This window comes from Bos indicus, chromosome 17 (genome assembly GCF_029378745.1).
Source record: "Bos indicus isolate NIAB-ARS_2022 breed Sahiwal x Tharparkar chromosome 17, NIAB-ARS_B.indTharparkar_mat_pri_1.0, whole genome shotgun sequence".
In the NCBI taxonomy this organism is placed as follows: domain Eukaryota; kingdom Metazoa; phylum Chordata; class Mammalia; order Artiodactyla; family Bovidae; genus Bos; species Bos indicus.
The window spans coordinates 28,860,518-28,886,060 of NC_091776.1; the positions used below are offsets into that span (position 1 = coordinate 28,860,518).

General features: G+C 37.6%; 1 protein-coding gene across 6 annotated transcripts in view; it reads left to right on the top strand.

Moving 5' to 3' along the window:
• The first annotated feature begins 105 nt into the window (after positions 1-105).
• SCLT1 (sodium channel and clathrin linker 1) overlaps positions 106-25,543 on the top strand; it is a 237,950-nt gene continuing 212,512 nt past the window's right edge. For all 6 annotated transcript variants that reach the window (XR_011561108.1, XR_011561109.1, XR_011561107.1 and 3 more), the window contains exons 1-2: positions 106-624; positions 18,072-18,139. Coding sequence is in view for 2 of the 6 variants with exons in the window: in XM_070769109.1 (XP_070625210.1) it covers positions 591-624; positions 18,072-18,139 (102 nt within the window). In the remaining 4 variants the exon portion in view is untranslated. The remainder of the gene's footprint in view (positions 625-18,071; positions 18,140-25,543) is intronic.

Consider the following 25,543-nt stretch of genomic DNA (forward strand, 5'->3'; position numbering starts at 1 on the left):
GAACAAACAGCCAATAATGTGAGAGAACGCCAGGGAGCGCGATGACGTAGGCGCTGACGCCCGCGTGATGACGCAGGCGGCGTCACCGTCTCCAAGGAGCGGTCTGGGGCACCGGTTTCAAAGTCGCAGGGCGGGCCGAGTGGACTTCCGCTGCTGGCCCCGGGCTTCTCGGTCGTCCAGGCGTCGCTCCCTGCCCCTCCAAGGATGCCGCCGCCCGGCTGCCTGCTGGCTGTCTTGGCGCTCTCCTGAGTGGCCCGACACGACCCCGAGTGGCCCGTGGGACGTCCAATATATCCAGCCGCGTCCCTGGTCCTACTTGGCTGGGATTCGGGTAAACGTGAACAATTCACTTGGCGGGTCCGCAACAAACCTGAAATTTGGTGTCTCGCGTGAGCGAGGGACTGTGCTGGGACTCGGGAGAAGGAGGCGCGGCTGGGCTGTTGACGCCGCGTGAGTAGGATGCAGATCACACTGCTCGAGTGCTGGACAACCTCCGGAGGTTTGCCTTAGTTTTGCTTTCCCGCATTGCGAGCTTTGTGTCTTTTTGAGAAAAGTAAAGGTAGTGAAAGCTCCAAACAAATTGCATCCAAATGGCCACAGAAATCGACTTTCTGCGAGATCAAAGTAAGCTCCACGTTCCTTTATTGAGAATTCTCATATGTAATGTTTAATGTCGTCATCGTTGACTAATACTATCTGAATGCCTGTTGGGTACGTGGTAATTTGTAAAAACTTAAAAGAAGTTAAGCTGCAGAAAAAGCTTGATGGTATATATGAGGATACGCATGCATTAAGCAGAAGCGTTTGGAAAATACTTAAGCCTACGAGGGACTCTGCTAGATGCACGTTTGTTATGCTCCTCACATGCTCTGGAGGAATTAGAGGGCTAATTGCCAGGAAGAGTTTCTAAGTCTGCAGTTAGAACCTGGAGGCACAGCTCCGGCCATTCGTCCAAAAGATATTTATTGAGCCCCACCTGTTTCTATTATGTGCCAGGCACTAGACAAGCATAGCAGCTATGAAGATAAGGAGGACTGTTCTACCCTCCAGTAATTTAATTTGAGGAGGGAAGTATATGATTTCTATACATTGAAGTAACAGCAACTGTCAACTCTTTTGCCTCAGGTTTCTTACAGGGTTGGTCTAATGATTAAACGGCCTTTAAAATATGTCTAGGATTTAGAATAGTATCTGACATAGTGCTAACAAATATTAACTATTACAGGGTTATAATTTACTGTGGTTAAGGAAGGTACTATTTGGGCCGAAACTTGAAGTAAAATATAAATTTACTAGATAAAGAACTGTGTGGTTGAGAACAATATTTACAACATTGGAGGGCTTAGGAATGTTTTGTTAAAAACTTCGAAGAAGGTTGGTTTGAATGAAATTTGATGTATACAGGGAAATGGCAAGTAGAGCTGAAAGGGAAGAATTTGGCCAGATGGCAAAGGGCCTTTCTGCTGTGTTTTCAGGAGTTGGAATCATTGCACAGGTTATAGAAATCACTGAAAGGAATCCAATTGAGAATAACTGGATCAGTTTGTGGTTTATTTGAAAAACCCAGCTGCCTGTTATGAGGAACATGCATTACAGCAAGTGCAGTCAGGTGATTGTTGTTATTATCCAGGTAAGAAGTGAGCTAAGGTAGGTATAGTGAGATTGGAGATGAAAGGATTTGGAAGAAAGAGGTATAGGGCAACTTAAGGTTTTTGGCTTGCTTGAGCAGCAGGGAAAATGGGGGAGGGAGGGGAGAAAATGGTACATTACATTTTGGAAACGCCATAGGCCAGTGGTTGAGAACTCAGCCTCTGGATTCAGTCTGTCTAGGCTCTGTGTTAGCTCTGTCTCTTTTGTATGTTTTTTGACCTTGGGCAGGTTACTGAGCTTCTCTGTGCCTCAAATTTCTTGTCAAATGGGTGTAATAGCACATGGTGGTGTTTTGAAGGTTAAATGAGATGATGCAAATAAAGCACTTAGTATGGTGTCTAGCACATTTTAGGTGCACACTTTATATTATCTAAAATCATTAATGACATATATGACACTATAACATTATAATTGTTTCTTAGGTTTGATGTGGGAATATCCTTCAGCCCATAAAGAGGACTAGCTCACCATCGTCTGAGTGGTGTGGGACAAGAATTGGTGGAGAGAAGTTTGGTTGGGGTGGGAGAGTTCCTGAGACACTCATAAACTATGTTTTAGAGGAATGCACCAGCCAGAATTCTTAAATAATACTGAAGTCCAAATACCAGAGAGAACGATAGAAGCCATGGGAAATTATTTCTTAAAAAATGAACGGTAGTTCGCCAGAAGAGAAGTGCGTGGAAGAAGGGAATTTTCAGAGGGACCAAGAGAAGCAGAGGCTCGGAGGCTTGAAGTAACGCCTTATTCAGGAAATTGGAGCATGGAATAGCGAGGTTTGTAGGAAGAGATGAAAATGAGTGTCGGATGTCTATGAATCTCCCCTTTTTCCCTTTAGACCTCCTATGCCAGTTATAATTGGTGGGTGACCAGATTAGTTGATTAGCTAAACACCAGCTCAGGTAAATACAGAAAGCTTACCCTTCTCCCACCTACCTCTGACCTTCTCTTCATTGACTTCTATTGATTTTGAGCCTCATTTAATTTGTTACAGCATATTTGCAGTACACCATTCTTCCACCTGGAAAATCCCGTGGATGGAGGACGCTGGTGGGCTGCAGTCGGTGGGGTCGCTAAGAGTCGGACACGACTGAGCGACTTCACTTTCACTTTTCACTTTTATGCACTGGAGAAGGAAATGGCAACCCACTCCAGTGTTCTTGCCTGGAGAATCCCAGGGACGGGAGCCTGGTGGGCTGCCGTCTAGGGGGTCACACAGAGTCGGACGCGACTGAAGCGGCTTAGCAGCAGCAGCAGCAGCAGCATTCTTCCACCTCCACCTAAGAAGGCGGGTCTGATAGTCCTTAGGGACCTGTTCAAAGAGGGACATGTATATCAAGCTAAGGAGTGAAGAGTTTATTCACCAGTGGGGATGGAGTCTTTTTTTTTTTTTCTCATTCTCCTAAGAGTGTCTTTCATAGAGCAGAAGTTTTTAATTTCTGTGAAGTTCAGCTCATCAATTTGTTCTTTAATGGATGTGTCATATATAAAAACCTGGGCTTCCCAGGTGGCACAGTGGTAAAGAATCCACCTGCCAGAGCAGCATATGCAAGAGATGTGAGTTCAATCCCTGGAGTAGGGAAGATCATCTGGAGTAGGAAATGGCAACCCACTCCAGTATTCTTGCCTGGAAAATTCCCTGGACAGAGGGGCCTGGTGGACTCTGGTCCATGGAGTTGCAAGGAGTTGGTTACAGTTGAGTGACTGAGTGCACACACACATCTAAAGATCTTTGCCTTACTCAAGGCTGCAAAGCTTCTCTTCTATGTAGTCTTCTAGAACTTTTATACTCAAATCTATGAAGCATTTTGAGTTAAATTTTGTACAAGGTGTGAGACAAGGGTCAAGGTTCACTTTTTTTTATATATGGATGCACAATTGTAAAGACTATCCTTTCTCCGTTAAATTACCTTTGCATCTTTGTTAAAAAGTCAGTGGAACATATTTCTGTAGATCCATTTCTGTTCTGTTCTATTGATCTATCTGGAAACCAATATCCTGTCTTGATTATTACAGTTCTGTATTATATCAGTGTGGCCTTTCAGATTTGTTCTTTTCACAGTTGTTTTGACTGTCATAGGTCCTTTGCACTTCTATATACATTTTAGGATCAGCTTGTTATACAAAAAAAAAAGAATGCTGGGATTTTGATAGGCATTGTATGACTCTCGATTAATTTGTGTAGAATTCACTTAATGATATTGAGTTCTCTGACTAATGAAAAAATATTTCTCAACTGATATCTCTTCTTTAATTTTTTTCAGCGATATTTTATAGTTTTTAGTATATAGGTTTTGCACATATTTGGTCAGATTTACCTCTATTGCTGCTTTTGATACTATTGTAAACTATTATTTGTTTACTTTCCATTTCTGATTTATTGTTTCTAGTGTATGGAAATACTTTGTATGTGTGTACTTTACCCTGTCACCTTTCTAAACTCACTTATTAGTTCCAGTAGGTTTAATGCAGATTGGAGAAGGAAATGGCAACCCACTCCAGTGTTCTTGCCTGGAGAATCCCAGGGACAGGGGAGCCTGGTGGGCTGCCATCTATGGGGTCGCACAGAGTCAGACACGACTGAAGAGACTTAGCAGCAGCAGCAGCAGCAGCAGCAGATTTAATACAGAGTCTTTCAGATTTTCTACATTGACAGTCTTTTCATCTGTAAATAGACTGTCTTCTTCCTTTCCACTTTTGAATGCCTTTCATTTCATTTTCTTACCTTATTGTACTTACTGAAACCTCCAGTACAGTGTTGAGCCAAAGTGGTTGAAGTAGACATCCTTGTATTGTTCTTGATTTTAGGAAGAAAGTATCTGTTTTTCAAAATTAAATATGATACTAGCTGGAGTTTTTTCATAGATGTCCTTACTAGGTTGAGGATACTAATTTCTATTCTAGTTTTCTGAGAGTTTTTTAAATGAGAATGAATATTGGATTATTTTTTTCCAAATGCTTTTTCTACATTTTTTGAGATGATCAGATTTTTTTTTCAATTTTAGTTTTTTAATAGCGAGATTTATATAGATTACTTTTCAAGTGTTAAACTTGCCATTTTGGAATAAACTCCTCTTGGTCATAATGTATTATCTTTTTAATATATCATTTAACATTGATTATCTTAAATGTATGTTTAAAATTTTCATGTCTGTGATGCTTTATAAAAAAAAAAAAATTTTCCCCTAATGTCTTTGTCTCGTTTGGTGTCAAGATATGCTGGCCTCAGAATTACTTAGAAAGTATTTGTCCTCTCCAGGTTTCTGGAAGATGTTTGTGTAGAATAGATATTTCTTCCTTAAATGTTTGATAGAATTTACTACTGAAGACAATTGAACCTAGAGCTTTCCTTGTGGAAGATTTTAAACTGTAAATTCAGTTCCTTCAATAGATACAAAGTTAGTACTTTGTTTACACAAGACATACCCTTCACAGATCTTACATATATATGGAGTTCTCTGTGCAGCTTTCTCTCCTATTCTTTGTCCTGCCAATTCTAGTTTACTTGGTTTGCACTGAGTCTCAGCTTCATCTCCTTAAATCGGAATCTGCTGATCTTTGCCTGCAATCTTCCTCCCTGTTTTCTGGCATGAAATGTCACACAGGTCATTCAGTTCAGTCGCTCAGTCGTGTCCGACTCTTTGCGACCCCATAAATTGCAGCACGCCAGGCCTCCCTGTCCATCATCAACTCCCGGAGTTCACTCAAACTCATGTCCATCGAGTCGGTGATGCTATCCAGCCATCTCATCCTCTGGCGTCCCCTTCTCCTCCTGCCCCCAATCCCTCCCAGCATCAGTCTTTTCCAATGAGTCAACTCTTCACATGAGGTGGCCAAAGTATTGGAGTTTCAACTTTAGCATCAGTCCTTCCAATGAACACTCAGGACTGATCTCCTTTAGAATGGACTAGTTGGATCTCCTTGCAGTCCAAGGGACTCTCAAGAGTCTTCTCCAACACCACAGTTCAAAAGCATCAATTCTTCAGCACTCAGCTTTCTTCACAGTCCAACTCTCACATCCATACATGATTACTGGAAAAACCATAGCTTTGACTAGACGGACCTTTGTTGGCAAAGTAACGTCTCTGCTTTTGAATATGCTATCTAGGTTGGTCATAACTTTCCTTCCAAGGAGTAAGCGTCTTCTAATTTCATGGCTGCAGTCACCATTTGCAATGATTTTGGAGCCCAGAAAAATAAAGTCTGCCACTGTTTCCACTTTTTCCCCATCTATTTGCCATGAAGTGATGGGACCAGATGCCATGGTCTTAGTTTTCTGAATATTGAGCTTAAGCCAACTTTTCCACTCTCCTCTTTGACTTTCATCGAGAGGCTTTTTAGTTCCTCTTCACTTTCTGCCATAAGGGTGTCATCTGCATATCTGAGGTTATTGATATTTCTCCCGGCAGTCTTGATTCCAGCTTGTGCTTCCTCCAGCCCAGCGTCTCTCATGATGTACTCTGCATATAAGTTAAATAAGCAAGGTGACAATATACAGCCTTGACGTACTTCTTTTCCTGTTTTTAGGCTGGGGCAATCATAGTGCTCACTTCATTTATTTTATGTTTGTCATTATCATTGCCTGATGTCTTGTACCTGGCAAACCACTGTTTTGTGTTTTTGGTGTGTCAGGTGGGAAAATGGACTATGTTACTTTATCTTAAGCATGAGCAGAAGTCCTGTTCAATTTGCCCTACTTTTTAATCTTAAACACAAATACCTTGCTCCCACTATAACTCTTCTTTGACCTCATCAAGACCCGTATTCTTTGAACCCTTCATTTTCTTTCATTTCCTTAATTCTTTTGCAGCTTTTTTTTTAATACAGGCTGTAACAGTTTTCCCCACTTTTATATAGTTTCCCCATTGATTCATCTGCTCTTTTGTTATTAATCTTAATGTGACCATGCCCCTGCTTTTGTGGAGCACATAATCAATAACAGCTTTTCCATAGCTTGCTTTTACAGTTCTCATACCCATCTGTTCAATAGCCACAGATAAAAACCTCCTGGATAAGTGCCACCACAGTTTCTAGGTTAACTCATAAATAGTAAGTAATTGGGCTGGGGTTTGAACCCAGGCAATCTAGTTTGAACCCAGTGTTTTATGTTCTTTTCTGTCTGGCAAAGACACTTGCTTGAAAGAAAAATTATGGGCCTGTTTCACTTATGCACACAGAAACTAAAATCCTAAGTAAAATATTAATAGATTGAATCCATCAATGGCTATTAAGCTCATTTGTGTGTGTAAATATATAATACACATACAGTCACCTTCATATTGGATTCATCCCAGCAATGGAAGGGTGGTTAGCATTAGAAAATTATTAAGTATGTAAGAAAAGACCTAGATTAATAAAGAAACAAAGCAAATGTATGGATTAGAGCACTCAGTATAGTAAACATGTCAGCTCTCCCACAAATTAATGGATAGATTCAGTGCAATCCCAAACCTCTATTTGACATGTTTTTAAAATCTATGTAGAAGAGCTGAAAATGGCCAAAAGAGTTCTAAAGAACATCAAGGTGGGAAATTTTATTTTATCAACTATTAAGACATTATAAAAATCCAATTATTAAATCCAACTCTTTGCGACCCCATGGACTGTAGACAGCCAGGCCCCTCTGTCCATGGGATTTTCCAGGCAAGAATGCTGGAGTGGGTTGCCATTTCCTTCTCCAGGGGATCTTCCAATCCAGGAATCAAACTTTCGTCTCCTGCATTGACAGGTGGATTGTTTACCACTGAGCCACCTGAGAAGCCCCTATTATACTGGTAGATAGATAAATACATAGATCAGCTAGCACAGAAACAGATGCATACATCCACAAACACTTGTTGTCTGAAAGAATGGGAAATACAAATCAGTGGGAGAGGGATAGACTGTTGAGCAAATGGTGCTAGGATAATTGGCTGTCTAAATGGGAAAGAAAAAATAATATCTTTCTCACACCATATAAAAAAATTATTGGTTGAAGGAATACATTCTCTTTAAACTTTCAGAAAAATAGTTAAGAGGATGTCTTTATGATCTCAGGATCGTGGATTTCTTCAGCAAACATTTTTGATTGAAAGGAAAATATATATGAATAGACTGCATTAGAAGTAAAAACCTGGATATCTCAAGAAACATCATCAATATAATGACTGCCCCAGCCACAGGGAGGGAGAATATACTTAAAGTAAATATAGTGAAATGTTGATTATCATCCACAATTTAAAAAGGTCTTTCATGAACAAAAATACATTCACACTAATAGAAAAAATAAAACCTGATGAGGTACTAAAAATATGAAAATGTCAATCTCATCAGTAATCCAGAAAATGCAAACTATGAAGTGAAATAAGTGCTTGTTGAATGAAGGAAATGGTAGATTCACATTACAGTAAAATTTCCTCCAGTTTAAAGCAGTCTGTGAAGATTGTTTTCCCTCGTTGATGCATAATTGACTTCTTAACCTATTTCACTTACTGAGATGTCAGATGTAGTATTTTTTCTTACTTAAAACCTTATCAAAAAGCAGTAGTTTGTGTTACTGCTAGAGACCAGACCCTAATTTTAGTGCCATGTGTCAGGTAACTCTTAAAAATTCTGAGGATAACAATAAAAACGAATAATTCTTTTTAAACTTAATAAAAGTTAAAAATGGTTTAACTTATTAATACTTCGTAATTACCTATTTTTTCCTCAGAATGATGTCTTGTTTGTGTACCTGCTCATTTGTGTCCTTACTTTGTGACTCCATGGACTGTAGCCCACAAGACTCCTGTGTCCATGGAATTCTTCAGGCAAGAATACTGGAGTGGGTTGCCATTTTCTTTTCCAACATATGTGTCATGTTTCTCCACTAAATTATGTATGCTTTCAAGGAAGGAACTATTATCTGAAGTTAACAGTGTAGTACATTTTGTGTGTGTACATTATATATATATATATAAATTTGTATATAGGTAATATGTATGTTCATATATATATATATTTGCTTATGTGTGACATGCAGAAAAATAGAGAAAATAAATATAAAGCTTAGAGGATTATTACAAAGCTCAAAATTCATATAATCATAACCCAGGCCAAAAAACAGAACACTGCTGGCATCCCAGATGACCACTTGTGACTATACCCATTTCCTGCTCCCCAAAGATAAAGATAATATCTGTAATTTTACACTGTAAAAGCTGTTTTGCTTGTGATTAAAATTTATGTGAATAGAGTCATAAACTATGTTGCCTTCTGCATTTGGTATCTTTCATTTAATATTATGTTTTGAGATTTCTTCATATTCTTGCATGTAGATGTAGTATACTCATTTTAATTACTGTAGAATATTATAGTTTATAAATTTATCATTTTTTTCCATTCTTTTGATATATACTTGCAGATGTTTCCATTTTGGGGGCCATTGAGAATAATGCTGTTATCAGTGTTTTCTGTCATATGTGAAGAACTGACTCACCGGAAAATACCCTGATGTTGGGAAAGATTGAGGGCAGGAGGAGAAGGGAAATGACAGAGTATGAGATGATTGGAGGGCATCACTGACTCGATGGACATGAATTAGAGTAAGCTCTGGGAGTTGGTGATGGACAGGGAAGCCTGTTGTGCTGCAGTTCATAGGGTCGTAAAGAGTGGGACAAGATTGAGCAACTGAACTTGGGTAGTATAGTCATTTTCACAGTATTGAGTCTTCCAATCCAAGAACATGGTGTATCTCTCTGTCAACTCAAATCAGTCTTTGAGTTCTTTCATCAGTGTCTTAACAGTTTTTTGAGTACAGATCTTTTACCTCCTTAGGTAGATTTATTCCTAGGTATTTTATTCTTTTGTTGCAGTGATAATTGGGGTTATTTCCTTAACTTCTCTTTTAGATCTTTTGTTATTTATTAGTGTACAGGAATGCAAGAGGTTTCTGTGCATTGATTTTGTATTTTACCAGATTCATTGATTAGCTCTTGTAGTTTTCTAGTGGCATCTTTAGGATTCTCTGTGTATCGTAGAATGTCATCTGCAAACAGTGACAGTTTTTCTTCCCAGGTCTTCATTTCACATAGAATTGATTTTTATGAATAATGGTTTGTTCTTTTCTACAAGCATATCCAGCTGACCTGGAACCACTTACAAAAAGATTGTGCTCCCCTCTTTATTACTCTGAAGTGCCCTTTGATCACAGTTGAAGTGCTCATATATATGAGAAATAGACCCACATGGGTATATTTCTGGATCCTGCATTCTCTTCCATAAGTTAGTTTTGTTTATATAACTATCACACAGTCTAAATGCCAATAACTTTTTAATAAATCTTGATCTCTGGTTGAACAAGTCCTCCCCCCTTGTTCTTCTTTCACAAAATATTGTTTTTCTTATTGCATTTCTACCTATATTTTTATTTTTTATGTTTTTTATGGATAGGGCATCATGGTATTTTAATTTGCTTTTCCCTAATGCACAATGCTTATTGTTTTCCAGTAATTCCCCAATGTCGATCAACTAATACATGCTTATTTCCCATCTCTATATATTATTCTAAAAGATGGCTACACATAGTCCTATTTAATTTGGAGTGTTTGATTTCTTATTGTGGATTTTTTTCCTGGTTTTTTGAGTACCTTGCATGCAAACTGTTCTCCGGTTATGTGTTTTGAAAATGTATTCTCATAGCCAGAGGTTTGTCTTTCCATTCTTTAAACATTGTCCTTCACAAAGTAAGCAGTTTACATTTAATAAAGTCCATATTAGCAATTTTTTCTTTCATGGGTTGTGCTTCTTGTGTTGTATATGAAAATGAATTGTCAAAGTATAACTCATGTAGATTTTCTGTTTTCCACTATAGTTTTGGTAGTTTCATATTTTGTATTTAAGACAATGAAGGATTTTTAATGAATTTCTAAGATGCAGAGTTTGTGTCTTTACTTTCTTATGGTTCTCCATTTGTATCTTCCTCATTTGTTGATGATGACTAAAGACTTAAAAGTCTATATTTTCTGTGTTACTGTGCTTTTTATTCCTTTGGCCAAGGTCAAGTTGTCTGAGTTTGCATGTGTATACTAGTGGGCTCTATTCTGTTCCATCTATCTTTGTTTTTATTTGTTTAAAATATGATGCTCTCTTGATTATTTTAGCTTTCTAGAAAATCTTGAAGTCAGAAAGTGTGAGTTCATCAACTTCATCAGTATTGTCTTCACTGCTCAATGCAGTGTTTAAATCAACACTGCATTAAATCAATTGTTTAATATCTACAAAATAATCTGCTGAGTTTTTTATTGCGATTGTATTGGTCTTTAAGTCAATTTAAGAGGAATTGACATCTTAATATTGTGGTTTTTGGTGATTAACAAAAACTATATCTCAATTGATTTTTTTTCATTGCTTTCAAGAATGTTTCATATCTTTTTTCTTTAAAAGAAAATCATTCAATTTATTGAAAGAATAAAAGAACCAGTCCATCTATTTTCCTCTGGCTCCCTCTACCCCCACCCTCCACTTCTTACAGTCACCAGTCTGTTCCCTGTATCTGTGAGCTTGGTTTCTTTCTTTTCATGTGATATTTGTCTTTCTCTGTTATTTATTTAACTTCATAATACTCTGAAGATCCATTCATATTGTCACAAATGGCAAGACTTCTTTCTTTTTTATGGCTAAGTAATAGTCCATTGTATGTATACCACAATTTATTTATTTATCCAACAATAGAAATTTAGGTTGTTTCCATATCTTGGCTATTGTAAATAATGCTGCAGTGAACATGTGGTGCATATCTTTTCAAATTATTGTTTTCATTTTCTTTAGATAAATACTCAGAAATGGAACTGCCAGATCATACTGTAGTTCTGTTTTTAATTTTTTGAGGAACTAAAACCTCCAGACCTTCAAAATAGTTGTACCAATTTATATTTACATTTTTACCAATAATACACATCTCCACATCTTCACCAACACTTGTTATTTCTTTTTTTTTTTTTTGATAATTGCCATTCTAATGGGAATGAGGTGATATCTTGTTGTGGTTTTAATTTGCATTTTCTTGATGATTAGTGATGTTGAATATCTTTTCATGTCTGTTGGCCATCTGTTTGCTTTGGGAAAATGTCTATTGAGATCTTCTGCCCGTTTTTTAATCCAGTTTTGTGTCTTTTTTGTGGCTATTGAGTTGTGTGAGGTTCTTTGTATATTTTGGATATGTTCCCATTATCAGGTATATGATTTGCAGTTATTTTCTCTCATTGAGGGTAGGTTGCCTTTTCATTTTATTGATAGCTTTCTTTGCTATGCAGGTGCTTTTTCCTAAGAAGTTTCAAATGAAACTGCATTTTCACAAAGAGTCAGTTCAGAATACTTTTCAATTGGTTCTGTCATTCATCCTGAGACCGATAGGTTATTGAAAGGTAATTTCTTACATAACGGATATTTTTCTGATAGTTTTTGTCTCTCGATTCTGGCCTAATTTTGCTATTATCAGGTAATGTACTCTCTTTGGCTTTCCAGGGGAGCAAAAGTAAGTTTCCTGTACCCTTATAGATTGTTGCCTGTGACCCCCTATTGTAAAAGACAGACTAATAGGAGAAAACAAACAAGTTTAATAACGTGTTTACCTTCTGTATACATTCTGAAAATGTTTTTTTAACACTGTAGCTTTGGCATTTAAAGGAGTTTTTCTGTTTTTCTGGGTCACTGATGTATACAGTGACCCAGAAAAACTCCTTTAAATGGCAAAGCTACAGTGTTAAAAAACATTTTCAGATAAAGACAAAAGGAGATATTGAAAAAGACGGTGAGCGGTTACAAGAAGTTACCAAGAAAAGTACAGTAAACAAGAGTAAAATTGTTACACAGATTTAAGTCATTACCTTGGGCTTCTCCAGTGGCTCAGATGGTAAAGAATCTGCCTACAGTGCAGGAGAAGACCTGGATTCGATCCCTGGGTAGCGGAAGACGCCCCTGGGGAAGGGAATGGCTGCTCACGCCAGCATTCTTGCCTGGAGAATTCCATGCATAGAGGAACCTGTCAGGCTGCTGTCTATAGGGTCGCAAAGAGTCAGACACAACTGAGTGACTAAGGCTTTCAGGGCTTCCCTCTGGCTCAGACAGCGAACATCTACTTGCCATGCGAGAGAACCAGGTTTGATCCCTGGGTTGGAAAGATCTCCTGAAGAAGGAAATGTCTGCCCACTCCAGTATTCTTGCCTGGAGAATTCCACGGACAGTAAAGAGCCTGTCAAGCTGCAGTCCATAGGGTCACAAAGAGTCGGACGTGACTGAGTGACTAACACTTTCTCTCTCTGGTGTAAAGAGGGGGACGTGCTTACAAATGGAATTTTTCCTCATAAATGTAAATATCTTTAACAAAAGGGTAACTTCTACTCAATTTTTCAAAGCTTTTCCTATTCTGTTTCTTAAGAATTATCAGCCTAAAATACTTCTTATGCCAAAGAGATGTATTTTAGGGTGGTATATTCTCTTCAGTTTAAGTCTTTTGAAAGTTAAGATTTACTCTTATTTGAAGTTTTAGTTTTTCTTCTTTTTTTAACTGAAGTCTACTTGCTGCACAATATTATATGAGTGTACATTATAGTGATTTGCAATTGTTAAAGGTTATATTCTGTTTATAAAGTTTTGACTATATTCTCCATATTATACAATATATTCTTGTAGTTTTTTGTACCTAAGGCGCTGTACCTCTTCCTCCCCTACCTCAGTCTAGCCTCCCCCTCTTCTCGCTGGTAACCACAAATTTGTTCTCTATATCTGTAAGTCTGCTTCTTTTAGATTATATTCACTCACTTGTTGTATGTTTTAGATTCCACATGTAGGTGATATCATACAACAATTGTCTTCTGACTTATTTCACTTAGCATAATGATCTCCAGTTCCGTCCATATTGCTGCAAATGACAAAATTGCCCTCTTTTTATGGCGGAGTTGTATTCCATCTTTATCTATTCATCCATTAATAGGCACTTAGGTTGTTTCTATATATCTTGGCAATTGCAAGTAATGCATGTTATGAATATTGGGGTGCATGTATGTTTTCAAATTAGTGTTTTTGTTTTTTATGGATGTGCACCCAGGAGTGGAATTGCTGGGTCACACAGTAGTTCTATTTTTAGTTTTTTGAGAAGCCTTTATACTGTTTTTTTTTTTTTTTTCTTTTTACAATGACTGGAACAATTTAACATTCTCACCAACAGGGTAAGAGGGTTTCCTTTTCTCCACATACTCGTCAGCATTTGTTATCTGCGTTCTTTTTGATGATAATCATTCTGACAGGTGTGAGGTGATCTCAGTGTGGTTTTGATTTGCAATCCCTGATAATTAGTGATGTTGAGCATCTTTCTATGTGCCTATTGGCCATCTACATTTCCTCTTTGGAAAAAATGTGTTTGTTATTTATGCCCACTTTTTAATCACGTTATTTGTTTCTTGATGTTGAGTTGTTTGAGCTGTTTATGCATGTTGGATATCAATCCCTTAATCGTCATATGATTTGTAAATATTATCTCCCACCTTGTAGATTGTCTTTTCATTTTTGCCCTTACTGGGCAAAAGCTTTTAAGTTCAGTAAGGTCTCATTAGTTTATTTTTGGTTTTATTTCCTTTGCCTTAGCAGACATATCCAAAACAATATTGCTTCAATTTATGTCAAGTGTGTTCTGACTTTGTTCTCCTTTAGAAGTTTTATGGCTTCCAGTCTTACATTTAGGTCTTTAATCTGTTTTGAGTTTATTTTTGTATATGGTGTCAAGAGATGTTCTAATTTTGTTCTTTTACACGTAAGCTGTCCAGTTTTCCCAGCACCATTTATTGAAGCAACTGTCTTTTCTCTATGGTGTAGTCTTACCTCCTTTGTCACAGGTTAATTGAACATAAGAGTATGAGTTTATTTCTGGGCTCTCTATCCTGTTGCATTGATCTGTGTTGTCTGCTTTTGTGTAGTACAATATTGTTTTGATTACTGTAACTTTGTAGTATAGTCTGAAGTCGGGAATCATGATTCCTTACCTCTGTCTTCTTTGTCGAGATTGTTTCGGCTAGTCAGAATCTTTTGTGTTTCCATGCAAATTTTACAATTATTTGGTCTAGGCCTATGAAAAATGCCATTGACATTTTGATAGGGATTGCATTGAATCTGTAGATTGTCTTGAGTAGTATGGTGATTTTTAACAATATTGACTCTTCCAATTCAGCTTCATAGTATATCTTTTTATATATTCATGTCTTAAGTTTCTTTCCTCAGTATCATATAGTTTTTAGGATACAGGTTTTTTTCTTTATTCCTATTTTATTTTGATATAGTGGTCAGTAGTTCAGTTCAGTTGCTCAGTCATGTACAACTCTTTGTGACCCCATGGACCACAGCACACCAGGCCTCCCTGTCCATCTCCAACTTCCGGAGTTTACTCAAACTCATGTCCGTTAAGTCAGTGATCCCATCCAACCATCTCATCCTCTGTCGTCCCCTTTTCCTCCTGCCCCCAATCCCTCCCAGCATCAGGGTTTTTTCCCATGAGTCAGTTTTTTGCATCAGGTGGCCAAAGTATTGGAGTTTCAGCTTCAGCTTCAGTCCTTCCAATGAATATTCGGGACTTATTTCCTTTAGGATGGACTGGTTGGATCTCCTTGCACTCCAAGGGACTCTCTAGAGTCTTCTCCAACACCACAGTTCAAAAACATCAATTCTTCGACCCTCAGCTTTCTTTATAGTCCAACTATCACATCCATACATGACTACTGGAAAAACCATAACTTTGACTAGACAGACCTTTGTTGGCAAAGTAATGTCTCTGCTTTTTAATATGCCGTCCAGGTTGGTTATAACTTTTCTTCCCAGGAGCAAGTGTCTTAATTTCATGGTGGCAGTCACCATCTGCAGTGATTTTGGAGCCCAGAAAAATAAAGTCAGTCACTGTTTCCACTGTTTACCCATCTATTTGCCGTGAAGTGATGGGACTGGATGCCATGATCTTAGTTTTCTGAATGTTGCTTTTTAAGCCAGCTTTTTCACTCTCCTCTTTCACTTGCATCAAGAGGCTCTTTAGTTCTTCACTTTCTGCCTTAAGGGTGGTGTCATCTGCATATCTGAGGTTATTGATATTTCTCCTGGCAATCTTGATTCCAGCTTGTGCTTCATCCAGCCCAACATTTCTCATGATGTACTCTGCATATAAGTTAAATAAGCAGGGTGACAATATACAGCCTTGACGTACTCCTTTCCATATTTGAAACCAGTCTGTTGTTTCATGTCCAGCTCTAACTGGTGCTTCCTGACCCGCATACAGATTTCTCAGGAGGTAGGTCAGATGGTCTGGTATTCCCATCTCTTTAAGAATTTTCCAGAGCTTGTTGTGGTCCACACAATCAAAGGCTTTGGCATAGTCAATGAAGCAGAAGTAGATATTTTTCTAGAAGTCTCTTGCTTTTTTGATGATCCAGTGGATGTTGGCAATTTGATCTCTGCTTCCTAATGTAAATGGGATTGTTTCCTTAATTTCTTTTTCTGATACTTCATTTTTAGTGTCTAGAAATATAACAGATTTCTCTATATTACTTTTATATCTGGCAACTTTACCAAATTCATCGATAAATCCTGGTAGTTTTCTGGTAGCATCATTAGAATTTTCTATATATAGTATCATGTCGTTTACAAACAGTGACAGTTTTACTACTTTTCCAATTTGGATTCCTGTTATTTCCTTTTCTTCTCTGTTTGCTGTGGCCAGGACTTCCAAAACTATGTTGAATAAAAGTGGCAAGAGTTCCTGATCTTAGAGGAAGTACTGTAAGGTTTTCATTGTTGAATGTGATGTTAGCCATGGGTTTGCCATGTATGACCTTGATTGGGTTGAGGTATGTTTCCTGTATGGCTGGTTTCTGAGGATTTTTTATCGTAAATGGATGTTGAATTCTGTTGAAATGTTTTTCTACATCTATTGTGTTGATCATATGGTTTTTATTCTTCAATTTGTTAATGTGGTATATCACATTTGATATTTATGGATATTGAAAAATCCTTGGGATAAATCCCATCTAAATATTCAAAAACTCATGAGACTTACTCTTTTGTCAGCAAATTATCAGTTTTAAATGTTCCATGTGATCTTGAAAGAATGAGTTTTGTATATTTGTTGGGTGCTGTGTTCTATTGTGGGGCTTCCCACATAGCACAGTGGTAAAGAATCAGCCTGCCAATGCAGGAGATGCGAGAGCTAGGTTCGATCCACTAGTAAGGAAGGAGGAGGAAATGGCAACCTACTCCAATATTTTTGTATGGAAAATTCCATGGGCAGAGGAGCCTGGTGGGCTGTACAGTCCATGGAGTTGCAAAGAGTCAGACATGACTGAGAGAGCGCACATATGCACACATGTTCTATTGGGGCTTCTTAGGTGGCTAGTGGTAAAGAATCCTCCTTCCAGTCCTGGAGATGAGGGGATATGCACGTTCAATTCCTGGGCTGGGACGATCCCCTGGAGGAGTAAATGGCAGCCCACTCCAGTATTCTTGCCTGGATAATCCCATGGATAGTGAGGCCTGGTAGGCTATAGTCTGTGGGGTCACAAAGGGTTGGATATGACTGAGTGACTGAGCACGCATGCATGCATGTTCTATTGTATTGTTTTTCTTGCTTCAAATGGAAATATTATCTTGTAGTTTCTGAGAGTCTTTGGCTCTTCTGGACCTTCTTTTCCATTGTGTCTTGCCTATTCCTTTTTAATTTGAATGCTTAGTCTTAGAGTTTCTCCTCTGTGTGGAGGTTTGTCCTGAAAGAGAATTTCAGCAGTTTTTAACTTCTAAAGAAGTATAGTTTAGCCTTATTCTCCAACTCTTTTCACATCTAGTAGCAGGAATAAAAAAATAAATGTGGAAGGTACTTTTTCTTGACTTCTAAGAATCTGAAGAGAAGCCCAGAGAGACTGAGAATTAAAACTTTCAGAATCAGAAAAATTTGTTCTTTTAACTGTTCTTTTTCCCATTGGTAGTAATTATTTGGGAGAAGGCAATGGCAGCCCACTCCAATACTCTTGCCTGGGAAATCCCATGTAGCCTGGTAGGCTACAGTCCATAGGGTTGCTAAGAGTTGGACATGACTGAGCGACTTCACTTTCACTTTTCACTTTCATGCACTGGAGAAGGAAATGGCAACCCACTCCAGTATTCTTGCCTGAAGAATCCCAGGAATGGGGGAGCCTGGTGGGAGGCTGTCTATGGGGTCACACAGAGTCAGACATGACTGACGTGACTTAGCAGGAGCAGCAGTAATTATTTGACTTAGGTGTATAGACAATCTAAATTCTAAAATGATGTCTTCAGAATGATTTATTTTGAACAGCATTGGAGACTAACAGTTTTGCCTTGGATATATCAAATAATATCTACTTTATTTCTGTCTTTCAAAGTTGAACATTACAAATTGGTTTTTCTTTTTGTTTCAGACCAAAGACTAAATGAAACCCTTAGGCGGTATCAAATGGAAAATTTTTTCAAATATTCAACAGTACAGGTATGTAAATTAATTTGGGGTCTAACAAATTAAGTTCAAACTTGGTTGTAAATATTTCTGTATTTGACAAGTGTAGAATAAATGCTACTTAGGATTATTCCATGTGAAGTTGCCTATAGCACTTGAAAATTTTTCTTACAACTCTGATTCTTGTAAGGAAGCAAAGTTGTTCTTGTTTAATGACTATAAATTCTTTGACCATAAAAATTGCCTTTGTCCCCACCAGAGTTTGAGCTCACAATATATGTATATGGTGTTAAAATGTCAGAATTATAATATGAGAATTCATTAGACTTTTGAAACATCCTAAAATTGTTATTAGGGTACATCCAGTTGTAAACTTTCTCAATTCTCATAAATTTAACAAAAGCATGACCTAACTCAGAATAAGAAATAATACATGGCATTATTTTAATTTTTTTTCTTGGGCATACATTTTTATTTAAATATTGTATTAATTTTTTTTTGACCAATAAAGTATACTTACTGGTACAGTCTGAGTTACAGGATATTAAAAGAAAAATAGCTCCTAGGTTACTGAATCAGTAAAGAAATACTTTGCTTTTGACATAAATAAATCTTATAATTAAAACTGCAATTGCTTTTAAGGTATTAAAAGGAAGTTGTTGTTTTAAGATACTAGGTGATAGAGAATCTCATGATCCACTAGCCTATACATTTTGCTCAGATTCGTAGGTTCTTTTGCTTCTGCTTGATGTCAAATGGAAATATCCCTGAAGGGAGGATTCAAACAAAAGATTGATTTTAAAGCCTGAGTAAACCTCTGAGTATGGAATTGCATCCTGTCTCCTGAAATCTGGCTGACTTGATTACGAAAGATGGTTTTACCAAATAAAATTATTGAGTCTAGGTAGCCCTTTATGTCGGAGAAGGCGATGGCACCCCGCTGCAGTACTCTTGCCTGAAAAATCCCATGGACGGAGGAGCCTGGTAGGCTGAAGTCCATGGGGCCGCTAAGAGGCGGACACGACTGAGCGACTTCACTTTCACTTTCATTTTCATGCATTGGAGAAGGCAATGGCAACCCACTCCAGTGTTCTTGCCTGGAGAATCCCAGGGACGGCGGAGCCTGGTGGGCTGCCATCTCTGGTGTCGCACAGAGTTGGACATGACTGAAGCGACTAAGCAGCAGCAGCAGCAGCCCTTTATGTGCTCCTTCACTGTGTACTATTAATTTTGTTTGTTTTTGGCTGCACTGGTCTTCACTGCTTTGCAAGGACTGTCTCTAGTTGCGGTGAGCAGGGGCTGCTCTTTGTTGCTATATGTGGTCTTCTCATTGCAAAGCACAGGCTTTAGGCGTTTAAGCTTCAGTATTGCAGCATGTGGGCTCAGAAGTTGTGATGTGCGGGCCCTAGAGTTTGCAGCTCTCAGTAGTTGTGGCACATGGGCTTAGTTGCTCGTGCATCAGCAGGCAGATTTTTATCCACTGTGTCACCATAGAAGTTTATATATCCTGTGATTATAATTAAAGCTGACGGTAGCATACTAAGTAGGGATAGGTTTTCCCTTACTTCATAGAGTACTCTTTGGTAAAATTATGTAGCTCCTTTAATTCTTTGAAGGTTCATGTCCTCTTACATGTGCTGTTGTCAGTCATAACAGTCAAATCTTGATTTTTATTTCTTATTTTTCATATTAGTATATCGTTACTGCCTAAGATTCCTTTGCACAGTATGCCTTCTCTTCAGAACATGTTGCTGTCTCAAGACTCCAGTCCCCATGGTCTTGCCTTTCACTACATACTTTGTATTAGTGAGTGGGAGGTGATAGGGAGCTTGAGAGGGAGTTTAATTTGCTTTCTAGCATAAAGGTCCCAGAGAAGGCAATGGCACCCCACTCCAGTACTCTTGCCTGGAAAATCCCATGGATGGAGGAGCCTGGTGGGCTGCAGTCCATGGGGTCGCTAAGAATCAGACACGACTGAGCGACTTCACTTTCACTTTTCACTTTCATGCATTGGAGAAGGAAATGGCAACCCACTCCAGTGTTCTTGCCTGGACAATCCCAGGGACGGGGGAGCCTGGTGGGCTGCCGTCTATGAGGTCGCACAGAGTCGGACACGACTGAAGTGACTTAGCAGCAGCAGCAGCATAAAGGTCCATATCCTTGGCCATATGCAGTTCACCTTGGGGATTTTTCACCCCAGAAACCATTATTCTGGTTTCTGATAAAATACTCAGGAGGAGTTTTCTTTTGTTGTTATTGATTTTTTTGTTTTGTTTTTGCTTTCTCTTTGTTTTGTAGTAAAGGAAGAGAGAGGTAGGAGTTAACTGTTCATTATCAAAGAGTAAATGGGACCAGGTGCACTGGCTCAGATCTCGTTCCTGTCATTTTAGTTGTTGCTACTAGCAACAGAAATTCTTCATAAATTTATTTGCCCGTTTTGTTTAGCTGCATTTCCCAAGTTCCTAGAATAATTTTTTTATATACTCAATAAATATTTGTTGAATTAATGGAACAACTATAACCTTCCTCTTCTTCCCTCCTACCTACTTTTCTTCCGACATTGTGTGAGCTCTGTTGCCAGATATAATGAAAGTGGAGATGTAAAAAGTCATGATCAGCTTGAGAAATATAAATAGTTCATGCTTTTTGTTCTGTTTTTAAAGGTAAAATCCTAGTGAACTGTCCTTTTTTCTCATACTAGGTACTGTAAAATTGCCAGGAATTGTGTTAAATGGACATATTTTTGTGAAACCCTTTTTCCAGTATCGAAAAAACCTGCAGTAGTTTGATATTTCTTATATTTTAAGTTGGTACTTCAAGGATAATTTTTACAGGAACTGTATTATAAGTGAAAGCTAAAATTCTGTAGTATTGTTACCATGTAATGATCATTGAGACTTCTTTTGGATCAAAATAAGTTCTGTGAATTGCCTTAAGATTTTTTTATATAGCATTGTTTCTTAAGAAAATACAAGATCTAATACCTTTATAATAAATAGTAATACTTAAATTCTGTGGATTTAAATGGAAAGAGTCTTCCAGTGTCTTTAATAGCTTATATATTTAATATATTTGGTTCATAATACCTTCATAATTCATTCTTTAAAAAACATTTTCCCTTATAATTTTATATAACTTTCTAAAGATATTTTATTATAATTTGTATTTTATACTGGACTTATGGTTGATTTACAATGTTGTTAGTTTCAAATACAGCAAAATTATTCAATTATACATAAACATATATCCATTCTTTTTCAGATTCCTATCCCATATGGGTTATTATGAGATAGTAGAGTTTCCTGTGCTATACAGTTGGTGCTTGTTGACTGCCTATGTATAGTATCATATATATATTAATCCCAAACTCCTGATTTATTCCTATCCCCACCTTTCCCGATTGATAGCCATAAGTTTTTTTTTTTGACATCTGTTTCTGTTTTGTGAATAAGTTCATTTGTATTATCTTTTTAAATTCTACATACAAGTGATGTCATATGATTTTTGTCTTTTCTGCACCTTGGTCACTTAGTATGATAATCTCTAGGTCCATCCATGTTGCTGCAAATGGTATTGTTTCATTCTTTATATTTTGAAGAACTAGTTAGCATTATTCAAAAATTAAAAAATCAGCTGCACTAGGAGGGGCTGTACAAAATGGAAGATTTTTATGGATAGAAGGAGAGGAGGTAGCAAAAGGTATTAGCAAAGGAAAAGAAAGGATTATTTCAGGCCAGGCTCTCTTCTAATGGGGGACTGACACTCCAGGGGCCTTTTTCATGCAGTTACTTCAATAGTACTGATTAGGAAATTTCAGGTGGACTGTTTTAAAGGTCACATCTCTGGGAGGGATTGAAACCGTCTTAGTTTTTGCTATGATGGGGATGGGGGAGGAAATGATCCCACTTGGGGCTTGTTATTTCTTTTTTAACAGTGTGATGGTACAATTTTGCATTTCTCTGATAAATAGGTATGTACATTTTCATATGCTTTTTGGCCATCCAGATGTTCTCTTATACATGAGTTTAAGCAAGCTCTGGGATTTGGTGATGGACAGGGAAGTCTGGCGTGCTGCAGTCCATGGGGTCACAGAGAGTCAGACACGACTGAGCTGAACTGATGTTTTCTTTTGAGATGTTCCTTTTTAAATATTTTTCCCATTTAAAAAATTGGGTTATTTACCTTTTTAAAAAAAAATGATTATTGGAGTATAGTTGATTTTACAACGTTGTGTTCAAGTGTACAACAAGATGAATGAGTTATGCATATACATATACTCATCCTTTTTCAGATTCCTTTCCCATATAGGCCATTACAGAGATTGAGTGGAGTTCCATGTGCTATACAGTGGGTCCTTATTAGTTATCTGTTTTATATATAATAGTGTGTATATGTCAGTCCCAATCTCCTAGTTTATTTCTGCACCCTCCTCTTTCCTTCTTGGTAACAATAAGTTTGTTTTCTATATCTGTGAATTTGTTTCTGTTTTGTAAATAAATTCATTAGTGTCATATTTTAGATTACATGTACAAGTAAATATCATATGGTGTTCATCTCTGACTTCACTCAGTATGACTATTTTTTAGGTCCATCCACGTTACTGCAAATGGCATTATTTCATTCTTTTTATGGTTGAGTAATATTCCATGGTATATATGTACCACATCTTCTTTATCCATTTCTCTCTCAGTGGACATTTAGGTTGCTTCCATGTCCTAGCTGTTGTAAATAGTGCTGCAATGAACATTGGTATGCATATATCTTTTTGAATAATGGTTTTCTCCAGATATATACTCCCGAGTGGAATTGCTGGATCATATGGTAGCTCTATTTTTAGTTTTTTAAGGAGCTTTCATACTGTTCTCCATAGTAGCTGTATCAATTTATATCCCCACCAACAATGTACGAGGGTTCCTTTTTCTCCACACCCTCTCCAGCATTTATTGTTTATAGATTTTTTTGATGATGTCCATTCTGACCAGTGTAAAGTGATACCTCATTGTAGTTTTGATTCACAGTTCTCTAAGAATAAAGTGATCTTTTCATGTGCCTCTTAGCCATCTTTGGAGAAATGTCTGTTTAGATCTTCTGCTCATTTTTTGATTGGGTTTATTTCATTTTTAATGGCTGAATAATATTCCATCTTAAATTTATAAAGCTAAAGATACTTTACATAACTAATTTCTTGAATGACTCCTTCAGGTTGTTGTGAAATTTAGTTGTCTTTCTTTGATTATTTTTTTTTTTCTGTATAAATAAAAAGTATTTCAAATCACATTGCTCTTTGAGAGTGTAGTAGTGGGCAGTGACTGACAAATATTCAAAGATAAAAAGATTTTATTCCAGAAGGTTAGTGGGTCATATCCTTTTTGCCTCATTTCTTTCCTCCTACTCCCCCACCCCCTTAAATCACTCCCTTTTCTCACATGAAAGCTAACTGAATCCTCTTTGTAACCTGTGCCACACTAGTATTATACATGTATGTACTAGGGATGGGAATAAGTGTTTTTGTTCTTTTTGTACTTGCTGAGGGACAGAGTGGAATATTAAAAATAAGTTTATTTTCTCTGAAAACTCTCTTAAAAGTATCTTCCTTTTCTAGCATGAAACTTGTTTTTTTGCCTGTTCGCCCTTGAACTCAGAATTTTTTTAAAAAATTGAGACTCAGGAAAGAGAGGAAATAACATAAACTAGAAAGAAAAGGAAGGAAGAAATAAATATAAAAGCATGGTGCTAAGAGGTATGAGTTGATTGTGGGAGGAAAAGACAGTCATTGTGCACATTTATTCACTGATAGAGCAAACGTTAATATATTCAACAAATTTTGAGTGCTTGACCACTAGGTAAGCTCTAGGGACAGACCTATGAATAAAATACGCAAAGGATCCTCTTTCAGTGGAAGAGAGAGAAATGAATGAACAAAAACTGTGATAGTTTATGAACAAAATAAACAGGGTGCTGAGAGAGATTAACGTGTATACAGTGTGGTGGTGGCTGAGACTTGTTTTTGGTAGAAAAGGCAGAGAAGACTTCTTTATGGTAGCAACATTTAAGTTGGCACTAAAAGTGAAGAACAAGCCAAGGAAAAAGCCAAGAAGAGGCTCTGAGGCAGGAAGAAATTAGGCATGTCTTATATAATGTATAAGAGCTGGGCCAATTGTAATCCAATAAGAAGTTATTTGAAATTTATGTTGAAGGAATAGTAGGGCTACTCTTGGTGATCATGAGTTTAGAAATATAAAACTTGATCGATAACAATATAACCAACCACTTTTACTATTTAAGTCAAATTACAAGCTTTCTAGACCAGTCCTGTTCAGTGGAACTTCCTGTGATCATGAAAATGCTGTATAGTTCAGTAGTTTTTAATATGGTAGCCAGTAACATATGGGGCAGTTAAGCACTGGAAATTAAGCTACACAACTGACAGGTCTTTTATCTGATTTTCACTTAAGAAATTTTAAATTTGAATAGACTAATGTGGCTTATACAGAGTACATCATGCAAAATGCCAGGCTGGATGAAGCACAAGCTGGAATCAAGATTGCTGGGAAAAATATCAATATCTTCAGATACACAGATGACACCACCCTTATGGCAGAAAGCAAAGAGAAACTAAAGAGCCTCTTGATGACTGTGAAAGAGGAGAGTGAAAAATCTGGCTTAAAACTCACCTTTCAAAAAACGAAGATCATGGCATTTGGTCCCATCACTTCATGGCAAATAGATGGGGAAACAATGGAAACAGTGATAGACTTTATTTTCTTGGGCTCCAAAATTACTGCAGATGGTGACTGAAGCCATGAAATTAAAAGATGGTTACTCCTTGGAAGAAAAGCTATGACCAACCTAGATAGCATATTAAAAAGCAGAGACATTATTTTGCCGACCAAAGTCCATCTAATCAAAGCAAAGCTATGGTTTTTCCAGTAGTCATATATGGATGTGAGAGTTAGACCATAAAGAAAGCTGAGTGCTGAAGAATTGATGCTTTTGAACTGTGGTGTTGGAAAAGACTCTTGAGAGTCCCTTGGACTGCAAGGAGATCCAACCAGTCCATCCTAAAGGAGATCAGTCCTGAATGCTTATTGGAAGAACTGATGCTGAAGCTGAAACACCAGTACTTTGGCCGCCTGATGTGAATAACTGACTCACTGGAAAAGACATTGATGCTGGAAAGATTGAAGGCAGGAGGAGAAGGGGATGACAGGATGAGATGGTTGGATGATCTGACTGACTTGATGGACATGAGTTTGAGCAAGCTCTGGGAGTTGGTGATGGACAGGGAAGCCTGGTATGGTACAGTCTGTACATGGGGTTTCAAAGAGTCGGACTCGACTGAGTTACTAAACTGAACTGAAATGTGGCTTATGGCTATTGTTTTTTAGGTAGTGCAGTTCTAAACTTTGCATGTGATGGATTACTCAGGTAAAACTC